Source organism: Mustelus asterias, unplaced genomic scaffold (assembly GCF_964213995.1).
Source record: "Mustelus asterias unplaced genomic scaffold, sMusAst1.hap1.1 HAP1_SCAFFOLD_69, whole genome shotgun sequence".
NCBI classification, from domain to species: domain Eukaryota; kingdom Metazoa; phylum Chordata; class Chondrichthyes; order Carcharhiniformes; family Triakidae; genus Mustelus; species Mustelus asterias.
In genome coordinates, this window is record NW_027590131.1 from 1,176,019 (window position 1) to 1,193,417 (window position 17,399).

General features: G+C 47.2%; 1 protein-coding gene across 1 annotated transcript in view; it reads right to left on the bottom strand.

Annotated features, from left to right (window-relative positions):
* The window catches only part of LOC144483447 (NACHT, LRR and PYD domains-containing protein 3-like), a 117,466-nt gene that overhangs the window by 40,376 nt on the left and 59,691 nt on the right, over positions 1–17,399 (bottom strand). Inside the window, exons 10-12 of the mRNA XM_078202132.1 lie at positions 15,772–15,938; positions 3,708–3,879; positions 3,539–3,604 (exon numbers count right to left, since the gene is read on the bottom strand). Coding sequence (XP_078058258.1) covers positions 3,539–3,604; positions 3,708–3,879; positions 15,772–15,938 — 405 coding nt within the window. The remainder of the gene's footprint in view (positions 1–3,538; positions 3,605–3,707; positions 3,880–15,771; positions 15,939–17,399) is intronic.

The window sequence follows — 17,399 nt, forward strand, 5'->3', positions numbered from 1 at the left end:
TCCCGAAAAGGAATCTCGGTGTCAAATTTGTGTAAAAACTGGAGTAAATCATGCTGGACTTTTCAGCGGGAGTTTCAAAATGAATCTCCCACAATCTCTGCAGAGCAGATTGCACGAGCGTGAATCAGGCTGGAGGGGCCGGCAGCATCGCGCTGAGCGGCCACTGTGCGTGCGATGATCTGTCAGTGCAGAGATCGGCGCATGCGTACTGGCCCCACAATGCCGGCGGCCAGCACTTCTCCCCCTCCTACACAGTCCCAACGCCCCCTCCCCTCCCCCTCCTACACAGTCCCAACGCCCCCTCCCCTCCCCCTCCTACACAGTCCCAACGCCCCCTCCCCTCCCCCTCCTACACAGTCCCAACGCCCCCTCCCCTCCCCCTCCTACACAGTCCCAACGCCCCCTCCCCTCCCCCTCCTACACAGTCCCAACGCCCCCTCCCCTCCCCCTCCTACACAGTCCCAACGCCCCCTCCCCTCCCCCTCCTACACAGTCCCAACGCCCCCTCCCCCCCACCCCAACGGACTGACCCCGCCGTAATCTTGACACCCCCCCACACCCCCCCAGAAGGCTGATCTCCTCCCCCCCACCCTGGTGGCCAGCCCCAATCGCTGTCCTCCCTCCCTCCGTCACTCAGCCCCGAATGCAGAGTGGAAGCGGGACTCCCCACCCCCACTGCTCACCCCCACAGGCCCGATCCCCATTAGACCCTGTACTCTTGGCACTGCTCAATGCCCAGTAGGCAGTGCCAAGGTGTCCTGGACATTAGCACTTTGCCCCTTTGGAAGTGCCAGGGGCCCAGGCTGGCAATGCCCAGGGTACCCCAGCCACCTCCAACCCCATGGGGGCCTCGATGACATCCCCTTCACTCCAGTGGGGTCTGGTCGCCAGCTCCCTGCAAATGGGAAGTTGTACAAAACCCCGTCGGAGTGAACCACTCCTGACGTGAGGGGGTGGCGGGGCGAGAGGTTCGTGGGCCCGGAAATCTCAGTGCTGGGCCCGCTAATGACTTTTAAGCAGATTCAAATGCGCATTGTAATAATTTATACAGCTCCGTGCGGATCTCTGGCACGGAGCTGTCGGCGCCCGAAATCCAGCTGCCGGAGACGCAGGCAGGCTATGGCCCCCAGCGGGAAGCCTGTGAAACGGCTCTGCACCAGTCTCCTGGTCTGCTGCAGTACCAAAGCAGCACAGCGACCTGGGAGAATCACCCCCATTGATTTTACAAAGGTGATGTTTTAACTCTGATGGTTAATACTTTCCACCCTGCCCGTATTATAGACATCTCATTGGTAGACCTTGATTATATAGCAGTCCACATAGTTTGTGAACTGGTCAGAGCTCCCAATCTGCTGCAGAAATGCTAAGTGGGATATTAGACACTGCGTAGGAGCGGGAGAGGCTGTAATTGTTCAGGAGTCTCAGTGTGGTAAACACGGCTGCCATTTTTCGTTGGTGGTGGAGGGGATACGTTTTGTGGGCGGGTATTAATCAAACAGTCTACTTTAAACTGGTATGTGAGGAATTCCACGCGTGTCGTTGAGCTGCACTTACCCAGGTGAGGGCAGAGAATTCCATCACACTTCTGACTTGTGCCTTGTGGATGGTGGAAAGTTTACAGGGAGTAAGAGATGACTTTCACTCTGTAGAATTCTGAGCAGCTGACCTGTTCTTGTCGTCACACTATTTATATATCGAGTCCAGTTCAGTTTCTGGTCAATGGTAACCCTCAGGTTGTTGACAGTGGGGGATACAGCAAACAGTGATGCCACCGATTGTCAAGGGGTGATGATTGAATCCACTCTTGTTGGAGATAGTTATAGCTTGGTACGTGTGTGGTGTGAAATTTACATGCAACCTTGTCAGATCAAACCTAGATTTTATCCAGAACTTGCTGTATTTGGACATGAATTGCTTCAGTATCTGAGGAGTCATGAATGTTCTGGAACATTGCACAGTCATCAGTGGACATCTCCGCTTCTGAACACTGAGCCCTGGTGGTCCGGGTTTGGCTTGATGGGCCATCTGGGATTTTGCTACTCACTAATTTGATATGTTTACGGTAGGAATGATTTCTCAGGTGCAGCGAACCCTTTACATCTGGCTCAAGGCCCGACTCTTTACTGTGAACCCAGAACATAAGAACTAGGGGCAGGAATAGGCCATCTGGCCCCTCAAGCCTGCTCTACCATTCAATAAGATCATGGCTGATTTTTTTGTGGACTCAGCTCCACTTACCCACCTGCTCACCATAACACTTAATTCCTTTACTGTTCAAAAATGTAGCTATCCTTGCTTTAAAAACATTCAGTGAGGTAGCCTCAACTGCTTCACTCGGCAGGGAATTCCACAGATTCACAACACTTTGGTTGAAGAAGTTCCTCCTCAACTCAGTCCTAAATCTGCTCCCTCTTATATTGAGGCCATGCCCCCTAGTTCTAATTTCACCTGCCAGTGGAAACAACTTCCCTGCTTCTATCTTATCTATTCCCTTCATAATCTTATATGTCTCTATAAGATTCCCCTCATTCTTCTGAATTCCAATAAGTATCTTCACAGTCCACTCAGTCTCTCCTCAAAAGCCAACCCCCTCAACTCCGGAATCATCCGAGCAAATCTCCTCTGCACCCCCTCCAGTGCCAGTATATCCTTTCTCAATAAGGAAACCAAACTGTGCACAGTACTCCAGGTGTGGCCTCACCAGCACCCTATACAGCTGCAACATAACCTCGCTGTTTTTAAACTCCATCCGTCTATCAATGAAGGACAAAATTCCATTGCCTTCTTAATTCCCTGCTACACCTACAAACACCTTGTGATTCTTGCACAAGGACACCCAGGTCTCTCTGCACAGCCGCATGCTGCAATTTTTTGCCATTTAAGTAATAGTCCATTTTGCTGTTACTCGTACCCAAATGGATGACCTCACATTTACCAACATTGCACTCCATCTGCCAGACTCTCGCCCACTCACAGACTATCTATATCCCTTTGTAGACTTTCAGCGTCCTCTGCACACTTTGCTCTGCCACTCAACTTAGTGTCATCTGCTAATTTTGACACACTACACTTGGTCTCCAACTCATCTGTGTAAATCGTAAACAATTGCGGTCCCAACACTGATCCCTGAGGCACACCACTAGTCACTGATCGCCAACCAAAACAACCATTTACCCCACTCTTTGCTTTCTGTTAGAACACCCAGGCACGCAGGAGCTCTGTACTGAATTCACACGGTACCGGGTTTCGGACAGGTGTCTATAAGACTTCAGAAGTAATAGCAATTAACAGCTAGGTTAAGTGAAAAGATGCAATGGTCACACATTTTTGGAAAAAAAAAACGACAGATCATCTGAATTGTAATTTGAAGCTATGTATGGTCGAGCATTCATGACAAAACCGAATCATGCTCTACCCAATTTCCACAGTCTTTAATTTTCAGTATCCCAGATTTTCACAATCTCTTAAACAAAGGCTCCAACCAATCATTCAGATTCTCAGAAGTGAAATAGTTTATAATCTCCATTTCCTCTCTTACCTTTCAGGTTAGTGGGTAATTCAGATAAACCATGTGCGATGTTGATATAATCAAACGAATCAGCACCTGTTTAAATAAATGAACTTCCATGTAATCGGCTCAGTGTAATATTACAGTGATATCGACAGTGTTTAAATGGGAAATTGAATTCACAGTGATTTTACCGTACCAAGCTCCTGTGTTTCTTTCAGTATTTTATCCAGTTTTGGGACTCCGTGACGCATTCTCACAAAGGATTCCCACATCACCCTTCGAGCCCGAGATCCTTTTTCCATCACCAGATTGAGGAGAAGTTTGGAACTGTCCGCCCGGTTTCCCTTATCCACGAGCTCAGTGACTTTCTATGAAGAATAGTAATGAAGAATAATGAGACGCAGAGTGAAAGATAAACACTGAGAATGAGATGGAAAGGATCTGCTCAGTGATGGGATTTCCCAGTTGTTTTCAGCTCAGAAATCAGTCACTGGGCCGGGTCCTGATCCATAATAAACACGGACTGAAAATTCTCTCGAAATCTCGTTCCAATCACTAACAATAAACAAATGTGAATCAACTGAACTAGAAATCAAAAACACATTTCAACTCGTGTGAGGAATCACTGAGAATCTGATATATTTACATGTGATTAGCTGTCTGTCCTTCAGTGTCCAACATGATGGGGCGGCACGGTAGCACAGTGGTTAGCACTGCTGCTTCACAGCTCCAAGGACCTGGGTTCGATTCCCAGCTTGGGTCACTGTGTGGAGTTTGCACATTCTCCTCGTGTCTGCGTGGGTTTCCTCCGGGTGCTCCGGTTTCCTCCCACAGTCTAAAGATGTGCGGGTTAAGTGGATTGGCCATGCTAAAATTGCACCTTAGTGTCCTGAGATGCAGAGGTTAAAGGGATTAGCGGGTAAATGTTTAGGGATATGGGGGGGCCTGGGTGGGATTGTGGTCGGTGCAGACTCGATGGGCCGAATGGCCTCTTTCTGCACTGTAGGGTTTCTCTGATTCTATGACATTCGATGACTGATTGACAACATGATGCACTTTTTCCACACACTTAAATCACGCTGTGATTTACCAGGATCCTGATGAGATGTGGCTATGTTTTTTTTTCTCCGAAAGGGTAATGCGTCTTTGAAACGCTCTTCCTCAAACGGCGGAAGGAACGGAGAGGTGGATGGCGTCTTGGTCAGCAAGGAGTTATGGGTATCGTGGATAGGCAGTCTGCAGATTGGAGGCTACAATCAAATCATGTCATTAAAGAACGGGGCAGACTCGAGGGGCTGAACGGCCTACTCCTAGCCGCACAGTGGTTACCATTGCTGTCTCACAGGTTTGATCACGGCCTTGGGTGACTGGCTGTGCGGAGTTTGCACATTCTTCCCATGTCTGTGTCGGTTTCCTGCAGGTGCTCCTGTTTCCATTGTCTAAAGATGGGCCTGGGTAAGTTGCTCTTTTAAAGAGTTGGTGCAGAATGATGGGCCTACTTATGGACTGTAGGGATTCCTGCTCTCCATGTGTAAGTAAAATAAACAACGAATCAGAACTCAGATGGCAGGGAAATAATGAATCTGATCCTTAAGTTATTTAAATGGAAGCAATGTTAAAATTAAATTTGACTGACAAATTGCCATTGACTAATCCAAATACCGACTGCTAATTTAGGGCAGGAGAATGAGCCATTGACAATGGTGAAAAATCTAATGTAATCTTTACCACTCAGTAACTCAAATTCCAGAAACAAAACATTTTTTGTTCTCAAATTACTAGTATGAAATCTGGGTGAAGAGGAGAGGGGAGTGAGATAGGATTCGAGAGATATTAACACAGTTACAAGTGGGGTGTGAAGGAGGGGCTGAGCAAGATGTCAGAGTCGTGCTAATGGAGAATTTCAGACTGGAGTTTACAGGAATGGTTCAAACTCATTGACTCGGAAACTAGAAGAATGGGAATTTTAAATTGAAGACATCTGAGGACTGGGGGGCCATTGTGAGCACAAAGTGATATCTGGAGTCTGACGGGGAACACAGTAAAGGCAGCAGAATCTGAGGAGCTGAAGATAAAGGGCAATGTGCGAGGCCCAACAGGAGAACATTGGAACAGACGAATCTGGGGGTAACAAAAATATAGATTTGGATTCAGCAGGAGCTGTGCTGAGGTGGGAGGAGAAATTTGCAGTGTTACATTCAGAGAATAAGGATATTTCTGCACTGACAATTATGCAGGAAATGGAGTGCAGCTTGATTCTGAACACTGAAGTCACAGATAGTCTGGCCAGGTCTCAGTCAGCGGCTGGGAATGGAATACAATCCGGTGGTGAGGAGATGGAGTTTGTGTCGGGGGTAGCAGACAATGGAGTTATTTTTTTCAATGTTTAAGAGAGGGAGTAAATTACTTTCCCAGAGCACAGGGGCAGAAAATCACAAAGTGAATGAATTCAATGATGTTATATTCCCCCGTGAAGACTGACTTTCCACAATGAAAAAAATAGGGACAGCATTCTTTTTAACATGATTCCAGCTTCTATTCTGTAAGATTCTGAGACTATAAGGATCGAAAATTGATACGACTCAGTGTCAGTTGCAGTAAACTAAGCGTTGTGGTGGATTATGAGGGTAATATTGAGTCAAAAAGTGAGATAAGCCAGCTCATTCCTAAAATCATTGATGAGACCACATTTAGAATATTGTATAAGTTGTGGTTCCCTCAGTGCAACAAAATTATTGCAGCTTCTGAAAACAACTGGAATGGTTGAGATGATTGTGTGGTTGGACGAGGACCCATTGTGGAAAGTGGATCTGTCTTCACTGAAAACAAGTTTCAGAGGCGATATGATTACGGATTTCCATTGACTCCAGTTTTGTCGGAAGGTTTTGATGCTAATTGAGTTAAAATGCTGTCTTGATGTGAATGACAGACCCTTTCACCTCTCCCCTGTAATTCTTTTAGCCATGTCTGAACCAAAGGAGCTCTGCAGCAGAGTGGTCCTGGCAGAACACAAACTAAGTATCTGTGAGCAGGTTATTGCTGAGCAAGTCCCACTGCAAGAACTGCTGATGATCCCTTCCGTCATTTTGATGACTGTGAATAGATTAATAGAATGGTAATTCCTGGAGTGGGTTTGTCCTGTTTATCATGGACAGGCTGTTGCTGGCAATATTTCCATATTGTCGGGTAGATGCCAGTGTTGTAGCTACACTGAACAGCTTGGCTCACAGTGCAGCCTGTGCTGGAGCACAAAGCTTCAGTATCACAGCCAGGATGTTGTCAGTGTTCCTGCACACCAAGCACTAAGTTATTCCTTTAGGTCATGTGGAGGGAATTGAATTAGTTTTTCTGTGATGATGGGGATCCCATGAAGAGGCTGAAATGAATAACTCAGTAACATGTCTGACTGAATATTATTGCGAATGCTTCAGCCGTGTCTTTTGCACTCATGAGCTGGACTCTGATGTTTTTGATGTGGAACTTTGCGAAATCCCCTCCACACGTTTGCTGTTTAATTATCCAGTATCATATGCCAGGCATGGCAGGGTAGAAAAGCTTTATGCTGTGTCAGTTGTGGCTCAACTTGCCTGTCTATCTATAGCATGGTGAGGGGTTGTAGATTCACCAGGTTAGCACATCATTTTTATGTACCCCTGCTGATGTTCCTGCAGTGCTCTCTGCAGTAATTCAGAAAAAGACAGTTTCCTCTCTCCAGAAACCCTTTAGTGGGACTAACAAGATGAGTTGAATCCTTCAGAGTAAAAAAGTCTGTAAACTTGGAACCTACAACAACAGTGTGGCTTAAAGCAAAAGGTTTTAAACTCCAATCGCTAGCTTCCCATTGGACAAGTCTCCCTTTGCTTAATAAGTGACTTTGTACTCCACAAAGCCCATGGGCAGATCTATCAACAATCCCCGTGTCCTTCATAACACTCGCATCACCCCTCCCCCTACCTTGAGTCAGTTTCTCCCCCAACACCCCCACCATGAGGAGATAGTTTTGTAAGTGTGTATGTACCATGATTAAAAACATGGAACCCATAAAGGGCCCTGCAAAGTCCACATGTACTTGTCCCCATGGCCTGCCACATTATTCCCATGGGTGTAGGGAGGCTGAGGTGGGAAGCTTTTGATTTTCTTAGCACAAGTCACACTGCTTCTCCATGTCCGTAGTGACTGAGTCGAGGCCGGGCCAGCAGACGTAGCTCCTGGCCAGCATTTTCAGCTCTGATACTCCAAGGTGGCCATTATGTAGTTCCACTAATATTGGATGTCATCCTGGGGGCGGAACGACACTCGAGACCCTCAATGATCCCATCCTCAACACTGCTAGTCTTTCTTAGCGAGGTAAGGTTGCATTTCTTCGCAGGGTCATCATTGGAATCCTCCATCTAGGATCAAATGCTGGAGATTGATCTTTCTATGTCCAGGCTCTAATCTGCCTTGCGGAGACTGGCAAACTCTCCAAATGATTCAGTGTCATCACGACCTGATGCAATGCTGGTAAAGGAGACAGGCTTGTGGGCAATGCGAGGCGACTTAGTGAATTGGCAATCTGGATTCCAGACTGGTGCTCTGTACGATATTTGTAGGCGGACAGGAAAAAGGCCCAACGCTGTATCTGGATGGAGACAATAACGGGATGCCTTGTCCTGGTTGAAACATCCCAATAAGGATCTGTGGTTGGTAACGATTGGAAAACGTCTACCGTAGACATACTGATGGAACTTTGCCACACCAAATACACCGCCAACCCTTCTTCCTCAATCTGAGAATACCTTCACTCTACATCCAGAAAGGTCCTGGATGCAGGCACGATGGGCTTCTCCGTCCCATCTTTCCAGTGCTGTAAAAGCACCGGCCCATCCCTGTACAGGGAAACGTTGCGTGTCAGCACAAGTTATTTGTCGGCATCAAAATGGGCCAATAAGTTAGGTTACAACATCTTTGGCGAAAGCCTCTGGCTGTGGAGCTTCCCAGGAGAATTTCTGTATTTTCTTAGTAGGGCCTGCAAGGGGGTCAGCATGGAAGGCAAATTCAGGATATTTTTTCCATAATAAGTAGCCAATCCCAGAAAAGATTTCAACCCTGTGGAGTTGATGCCTCCTTGATTGTTTTTAGCTTATCCTCTACTGGGTCTAATCCGTTGCCATCTATCTGGTAGCCCAAGTAGGTAACTTCAGCTGCTTGGAAGATGCATTTCTCCCTCATCAAACACACTCCCGTTTTTGAAAATCTCTGCAAGACCTTTTTGAAAGTATGCCAGGTGTTCCTGTTCCGAAGCCCCCATGACCAGGACGTCATCCATCTACACTGCTACTTGGGTTGCCCTTGAAGAACGTTCTCCATGACTCACTGGAAAATGGCACGCTGATGAGATTGAAGGGCAAGCGAGTTTACTCCTATTGTCTCTTGTTCACATTTATCACATATTTCTGGGAGGACTCATCCAATACAAGCTGAAAATAGACATGGCCCATGTCCAAGTTGGTGGACATCTGGGCACCTATTGAGTTAGCATAGAGGTCTTTGATTCTGAGCAGGGGTGCCTATCGAGTTTGGGAAACCGGCTGACTGTATAATCCCTATGACAAACTGATTTTCTGGACTTAAAAAACAGCCACTACAGGCACTGCCCATTATGCAAATTGCACAGGCCTTATTCTACCTAAACTTTCAAGACACCCAAGTTCGGTTTCCAATTTCTCCAGAACGGAGTATAGAACTGGTCTTGCCCTAGGTTTAGCATCGGGATCGATGTAGATCTTGGCCTTGGCCCCTTGTATTTTTTTCAAGACTTTCTTGGAAACTTCCAGGGCATCGACTGGACTTTGTACAGACACCCAACGCCTAGCCTAAAGATCTCCAACCCCATCAGCCGGATCTTCTGGAGCCAATCTCTCCCCATGAAACTTGATCCTTTTGTGTGGGGTGAGTTGTTTGCTGCCTTGAAGTCACTGAGACCACGGTGGTGATTTTTACTTGTAAAGATTCCCGTGTGCAGGTGGCGAGCCTGGCCTTTGTGTCTTCCAAAGTTAGGAGTTGGATGCCAGGTTGGAGGTGTTTGTGTGTCTGTTCTATGACGGAGACCAGTTAGGGATGTATCAAATTCCCATTATGGGTATCCAATATGATGTCCAGCAGTAGTAAGGAAATTATTGGAGAGGAATCTTCGAGACAGGATTTATTCCCACTTGGAAATAAGTGGACGTATTTGTGAAGGGGAGGTCATGTCTCACTAACTTGATCGAGTTTTTCGAGGAAGCGACGAAGATGATTGATGAAGATAGGGCAGTGGATGTTGTCTACATGGACTTCAGTAAGGCGTTTGATAAGGTCCCTCATGGCAGACTGGTGCAGAAGGTGAAGTTGCATGGGATCAGAGGCAAGGTGGATACAAAACTGGCTCGGTCAAAGAAGACAAAGGGTAGCAGTGGAAGGGTACGTTTCTGAATGGAGGGCTGTGACAAGTGGCAGTAGTCAGAGATCAGTGCTGGGACCTTTGCTGTTTGTAATATATATGTAAATATATAAATGATTTGGAGGAAAATGTAACTGGTTTGATTAGTAAGTTTGCACACGACACAAAGATGGATAGATTTGCGGATAGCAATGAGGAACATCAGAGGATACAGCAGGACATAGATCGGTTAGAGACTTGGGCGGAGAGGTGGTAGATGGAGTTTAATCTGGACAAATGTGAGGTCATGCATTTTGGAGGTCTAATACAGAAAGGAAATATACAGTAAATGGCAGAACCCTTAAGAGTATTGATAGGCAGAGGGATCTGGGTGCACAGGTACACAGGTCACTGAAAGTGGCAATGCAGATGGAGAAGGCTGTCAAGAAGGCATACATCGGCCGGGGCACTGAGTTTAAAAATTGGTAAGTCATGTTGCAGCTTTATAGAACCTTAGTAAGGCCGCACTTGGAATATAGTGTTCAATTCTGGTCGCCACACGACCAGAAGGATGTGGAGACTTTGGAGAGGTTACAGAAAAGATTTACCAGGATGTTGCCTGGTATGAAGGGCATTAGCTATGAGGAGAGGTTGGAGAAACTTGGTTTGTTCTCACTGGAGCGATGGAGGTTGAGTGGTGATCTGATAGAAGTTTACAAGATTATGAGGGGCATGGACAGAGTGAATCATCAGAAGCTTTTTTCCAGGGTGAAGAGTCAATTACTGGGGGGCACTGGTTTCAGGTGCGAGGGGCAAGGTTTAAAGGAGGTGTACGAGACAGATTTTGTTTTTTTTACACAGAGGGTGGTGGGTGCCTGTAACTCGCTGCTGGGGGAGGTAGTGGAAGCAGATACGACAGTGACTTTAAGGGGCATCTTGACAAATACCTGAATAGGATGGGAATGGAGGGATATGGTCCCCAGAACCGTAGAGGGTTTTAGTTAAGTCAGGCAGCATGGTCGGTGCAGGCTTGGAGGGCCTGTTCCTTTGTTCTTTGGGGTTAGCCATTTACCAGTAATTCTGCAATTGAGGGCAGCCTTTGTTGTGGTGATGTGATTCTGTTGTATATCCCTGACTCTGGAAGAAGGAATAGCAGCATGGTACGGTCAGGTATTGGCCATGGTTTCTTCACGAGGCGGCACGCGTTTTGCCTATTCCTAAAATTTCACCTTGGCTGTGCCCTTTGGCAGTACTTGTAATAATTTATTGTGTTGCATCTGCAACTCTCTGGCCAATGTTCCCTAACACTCTTCGGGTCATTATTGCCTTTCGTTGACTGTTTCATGGTGTTTTAAAGCTCCGATCTTGCAAAGGGTCCTTTAACACCTGCTTTACACAAGCACTCTCTATTGAAGACTGTTTACACAATGACACACTCCCCAGTTGGATGACTTTGCTGGCTGATGCCCCCTGCAGCTCCTGAGCACCTCGTCTGCATTCTTCTGACATTAGGTTATTGAAACTATTTGTTGTAAATCCAGACTGAGTTATGCCGACAGCTTCTATTGGGTAGTTAGGTTATTTACGCTGCATACCAATCTATATCACCACAATTCATCCAGAGGCAGCCTGACTTCACAAATGTTCTGCTAATTTTCATAATCCAGACAAGAATTGGGTGACAGTTTCCCTACAGGTTTCTCGGCCACGTTGAAGCAGTATCTGGAGTATCTGGAGTGTAACATATCTGGAGTATAATAAAGGGCTTCGGGTCACAGTGGTTTTTCCCCTCGGTCTACTAGTTCATCAAAAGTTGAAGTCAGGGGTGTGGGGCAAGGTCAAACTTTTAAAATCATACTGAATGTCAGGGCCTCGCATGCTGTCAACAACATTACATTTGTTTTTCATCTCCTTCAATGTTGCTAACATGAAATTAGTAATGCATGCACTCTGTACACTGTTATCATAGGGCTCAGGTTTCCCAAGAAGAAACATATTTGCTTTTCATTACTGAACAAGCTACTTGACGAATGGCGATCGTCTGCAGAGGGGAAAAAAATGTTTTTTTATTCACTCCTCATCGCCAATGCAGTCAGCCTCCAAATCCACTTTCCCATCACCAGAAACCGTTTACTGAAAACCAAATGGAAGAGCCACAATCACGACTTACAGCAAGTCTGTATCCCAGGACCAGCAGTCCGACTAAAGCCTCCGCTCAAGCAGCAGGTTTGTACTTCAAAAAGCTGCTAGAGCGATCTAATAACTATTTCCCATGTCCTTTATGGCCGTCATAACGCTCATAAACACAATTCATTGAACCAGGGCTAGGCCTCTGGTTTGATTATAATGGTGGAGTGATGGGTGTGTCATGCTATTATTGAATAGATTGAGGTGATAAGCAATGCTGCACCTGATAAATCTATCACATTTCACAAGGGCAGAGCATCGCACAACACCACACCCACTCCTCAGTTTAAAGAGCTACTTCATCTCCAACACAGGCTGTGCGCTGAGTCTTACCAACACTGTCATGAACAAGTGAATCTGCCACAAGCTCAGCCTGGAAAGTTCAGTCAATAATCGTGCTGCCAAGACATTCCTGATTGGAGAAATTAAGCTGCTTTGCCTCTTTTTCTAGACTATTTCAGAGGGCAGTGAGTAGTCAACCACATTTCTGTGTGATTGGATCCACATACAGGCCAGCTTGAGTCAGGACAGCAGGTTTCCTCAGCTAAAGTCACAGGTAAGATGCCTGAAGATTGAAGGGTGGCAAATGTTGTGCGTTTGTTTAAGAAGGGTTGCAGGGAAAAGCCTGAGAACTACAGGCCGGTGAGCCTCACATCTGTAGTGGGTAAATTGTTGGAAGGTATTTTGAGAGACAGGATCTACAGGCATTTAGAGATGCAATGACTGACAGTCAGCGTGGTTTTGTGACTGGAAAATCAGGTCTCTCAAATTTGATTGAGTTTTTGAAGGGGTAACCAAGAAGGTAGATGAGGGGAGTGCAGTTGATGTTGTCAATATGGACTTTAGCAAGGTCTTTGACAAGATACCACACGGTAGGTTGTTGCATAGGGTTAAATTTCACGGGATCCAAGGTGAGGTAGCCAAATGGAGACACAATTGGCTTGATGACAGAAGACAGAGGGTGGTTGTATAGGGTTGTTTTTCAAACTGGAAGCCTGTGACGAGTGATGTGCCTCAGGGATCCGTGCTGGGTCTACTGTTATTTGTCATTCATATTAATGATTTGGATGAGAATTTAGTAGGCATGGTTAGTAAGTTTGCAGATGACACCAAGATTGGTGGCATAGCGGATAGTGAAGACAGTTATCTAGCATTGCAACGGGATCTTGATCAACTGGGCCAGTGGACTGACGAATGGCAGATGGAGTTTAATTTAAATAAAAGCAAGGTGTTGCATTTTGGTGGATCAAACCAGGGCAAGACTTACTCAGTTAATGGTAGGACGTTGGTGAGAGTTACAGAACAAAGAGATCTCGGGGCACAAGTTCATAGCTCCTTGAAAAAGTGGACAGGGTGGTGAAGAAGGCATTCGGCATGCTTGGTTTCATTAGTCAGAACATTGAATACAGGAGTTGGGATGTCTTGAAGTTGTAAGGAGAGGCTGGATAGACTGGGATGTTTTCTCTGGAGCGTAGAAGGCTGAGGGGTGATCTTATAGAGGTCTATAAAATAGAGGTGCACAGATTAGCTAGATAGTCAATATATTTTCCCAAAGGTAGAGGAGACTAAACTAGAGTGCATAGGTTTAAGGTGAGAGGGAAGAGATACAAAAGGGTCCAGAGGTGCAATTTTTTCACACAGAGGATGGTGCGTGTCTGGAACAAGCTGCCAGAGGTAGTAGTAGATGCGGGTACAATTTTGTCTTTTAAAAGCATTTAGAGAGTTACATGAGATGTGTATAGAGGGATATGGGACAAAAAGGCACAATTGGGACTAGCTTAGGGGTTAGAAAATGGGTCTGCATGGACAAGTTGGACTGAAGCGTCTGTTTGCATGCTGTAAATCTCTGACTCTATAAAGGGCCTTAGCAAAACAAATTGGTTTTGACGAAATATACAAACTGCCACAGTGAAATCAAAGCATGTTTCATGGGGCGGCACGGTAGCACAGTGGTTAGCACTGCTGCTTCACAGCTCCAGGAACCTGGGTTCAATTCCCGGCTTGGGTCACTGTCTGTGTGGAGGTTGCACATTCTCCTCGTGTCTGCGTGGGTTTCCTCTGGGTGCTCCGGTTTCCTCCCACAGTCCAAAGATGTGCGGGTTAGGTTGATTGGCCATGCTAAAATTGCCCTTAGTGTCCTGGGATGCGTAGGTTAGAGGGATTAGTGGGTAAATATGTAGGGATATGGGGGTAGGGTCTTGGTGGGATTGTGGTCGGTGCAGACTCGATGGGCCGAATGGCCTTTCTCTGTGCTGTAGGGTTTCTAAGATTTCTAAGAATGGTGTTTTAAAGCTCTGATCTCGCAAGGGCTCCTTTAACACTGGTTTACACAAGCACCTGAGTGGACCCAGTAATATCCCAATAAACTGCGTGGTGAGTGCAGCCGAGCTGCTGTCCCCGTGCGTGGTGAGTGCAGCCAAGCTGCTGTTCCCGTGCGTGGTGAGTGCAGCCAAGCTGCTGTCTCCGTGCGTGGTGAGTGCAGCCAAGCTGCTGTTCCCGTGCGTGGTGAGTGCAGCCAAGCTGCTGTTCCCGTGCGTGGTGAGTGCAGCCAAGCTGCTGTCTCCGTGCGTGGTGAGTGCAGCCAAGCTGCTGTCTCCGTGCGTGGTGAGTGCAGCCAAGCTGCTGTCCCCGTGCGTGGCGAGTGCAGCCAAGCTGCTGTCTCCGTGCGTGGTGAGTGCAGCCAAGCTGCTGTCTCCGTGCGTGGTGAGTGCAGCCAAGCTGCTGTCCCCGTGCGTGGCGAGTGCAGCCAAGCTGCTGTCCCCGTGCGTGGTGAGTGCAGCCAAGCTGCTGTTCCCGTGCGTGGTGAGTGCAGCCAAGCTGCTGTCTCCGTGCGTGGTGAGTGCAGCCAAGCTGCTGTCCCCGTGCGTGGCGAGTGCAGCCAAGCTGCTGTCCCCGTGCGTGGTGAGTGCAGCCAAGCTGCTGTCCCCGTGCGTGGTGAGTGCAGCCAAGCTGCTGTCTCCGTGCGTGGTGAGTGCAGCCAAGCTGCTGTTCCCGTGCGTGGTGAGTGCAGCCAAGCTGCTGTCCCCGTGCGTGGTGAGTGCAGCCAAGCTGCTGTCCCCGTGCGTGGCGAGTGCAGCCAAGCTGCTGTCCCCGTGCGTGGTGAGTGCAGCCAGGCTGCTGTCCCCGTGCGTGGTGAGTGCAGCCAAGCTGCTGTCTCCGTGCGTGGTGAGTGCAGCCAAGCTGCTGTCTCCGTGTGTGGTGAGTGCAGCCAAGCTGCTGTCTCCGTGCGTGGTGAGTGCAGCCAAGCTGCTGTCTCCGTGCGTGGTGAATGCAGCCAAGCTGCTGTCTCCGTGCGTGGTGAGTGCAGCCAAGCTGCTGTCCCCGTGCGTGGTGAGTGCAGCCAAGCTGCTGTCCCCGTGCGTGGTGAGTGCAGCCAAGCTGCTGTCCCCGTGCGTGGTGAGTGCAGTCGAGCTGTGAAGTACCCAAAAGGATCTCCAGATCCCAAAATTCCCAAACTCTGAGGTTTCCCTCTCCTCATACCTGGGTCTGGTGTAGACTTAAAGACAGGAATATTATTGGTCAATAACTCCATTATCAGTGCAGCGTGTGATTCCTTGTCTGCTGGAAGATTATCTGGACAGAACCTGCTCTTTTACCATCATTTGTCAATATATCCTGAAAGTTGTGTACTGATAGGAATAATGCAAACTAATTCTGTATTCCTCCCACTTACCCCATGTTCTTGTCCAGTGAAAATCCTCTCGTATGTTAACGTTAAGCTGACTCCATCCACTCCTCCTTCCATCGCCTGCACTAGTCTGTCCCGGTAGAATTTTGTCAATTGGAACAACTGGTCATCATCACAGTTTGTCAGGAACTGAGGGATTGTGGAGTTTGGATCTGTGAACACAAATGGAGAAAAATAAACACGTCAATGAGTTTCTATCCATGTTGTTACACTTCACTTTACAAGAAGCAACTGAAGCCTCCTGTGAACCGTATTATCAAACACCTTCTGGGAACACAGAAACATGATGCCGGTGTTGGACTGGGGTAAACCCAGTAAGAAGTCTCACAACACCAGGTTAAAGTCCAACATTGTTGGACTTTAACTTGGTGTTGTGAGACTTCTTACTGTGTTTAACACAGAAACATTCAGTGAAAGCAAATTTGACCTTACCCCTGTAACGAACTTAGCCCCAAATCCATGAACATCCATTGTTAAAAGAGGCTATCAATTATTTTTTTAATTGTTCACTGGATGTGGGGGTTGCTGGTAAGGCCTAAATTTGTTTTCTTTCCTAAATTTCCATTGGAGGGAAACTTGCAGACAGTGGTCTTCCCAAATATCTGCTGCCCTTGTCCCTCAAGGGTGACAGAGGTCGTGGATTAGGAAATGTTGAAGGAGCTTTGGTGAGTTGCTGCAGTTCTTCCTGTAAATGATGCATATTGCTATCACTGTGCATTGGTGGCTAAGGGATTGAGGTGCTGCTCAACTGGGCTATCTTGTCCTGGGTAGTATAGAACTTCGAGTATTCATGGAGCCATCATCAAACAAGTTGCAAATTTTCCAGTTGTGCCTTTCAGATTGTGGACTTTGGTGAGACAGGTGATGACTTACTCTCCACAGAATGCCCCACATCTGACCTGTTGTCGTTGCTGCAACATGTATATGGCTGATCGAGGTCTCTTTCTGGTCAAAGTCACTGTGACCAACTATGACATAAGGAAATAACATACATTTGGCATCGGAATGGGTTGGGGACGGGTCGCCAATCCTGTAAGTGCTGGGGCAGGTGTATAGGTGTGAGGGAGTGTTGGGCGGGTCGCTTCCAGATGAGTCAAACACTGAAAGGCTGTGCCTGTGCTAATACACACAGTGCATGTGCAAAATTTGAAACACAAAAATGCAGGACAACAAGCGTCTCAGAGGAGACAACCCAGAGACTCATTCTTTGAGATAATTCCTTGCCATTTGATCAGCTGGCATAGCAGAGGCAGGAGATCCTTCCTGATGGCAGCTTAAGTCTTGCCGTTCAGTCCTATGGCCCTTATTTTGCTCAGAAAATTCCTTGTCATGTGAAGTTAGACACTTAAATTTTCAGCCGGAGTGGGGGACTGTGGGCCACCGCATCACCTCTAGGATGAGGTGGCTTAGTTAACAATTCAAACTTTCACCTTTCAGGAGTGAATTCCGAAGAAACTTTTATACCTAAGAACTCTGATCCGTAAATGATGCAAGATGGGGGGGGGGCATTCGGATGTCCTGATAGAATTCAAAGCAATGAGAATCAGAGAAATCTCTCCACTGGCTGGAGTCGCACTGAGCAAAAAGGAAGATTGTTGTGAAGGTTGGAGGTG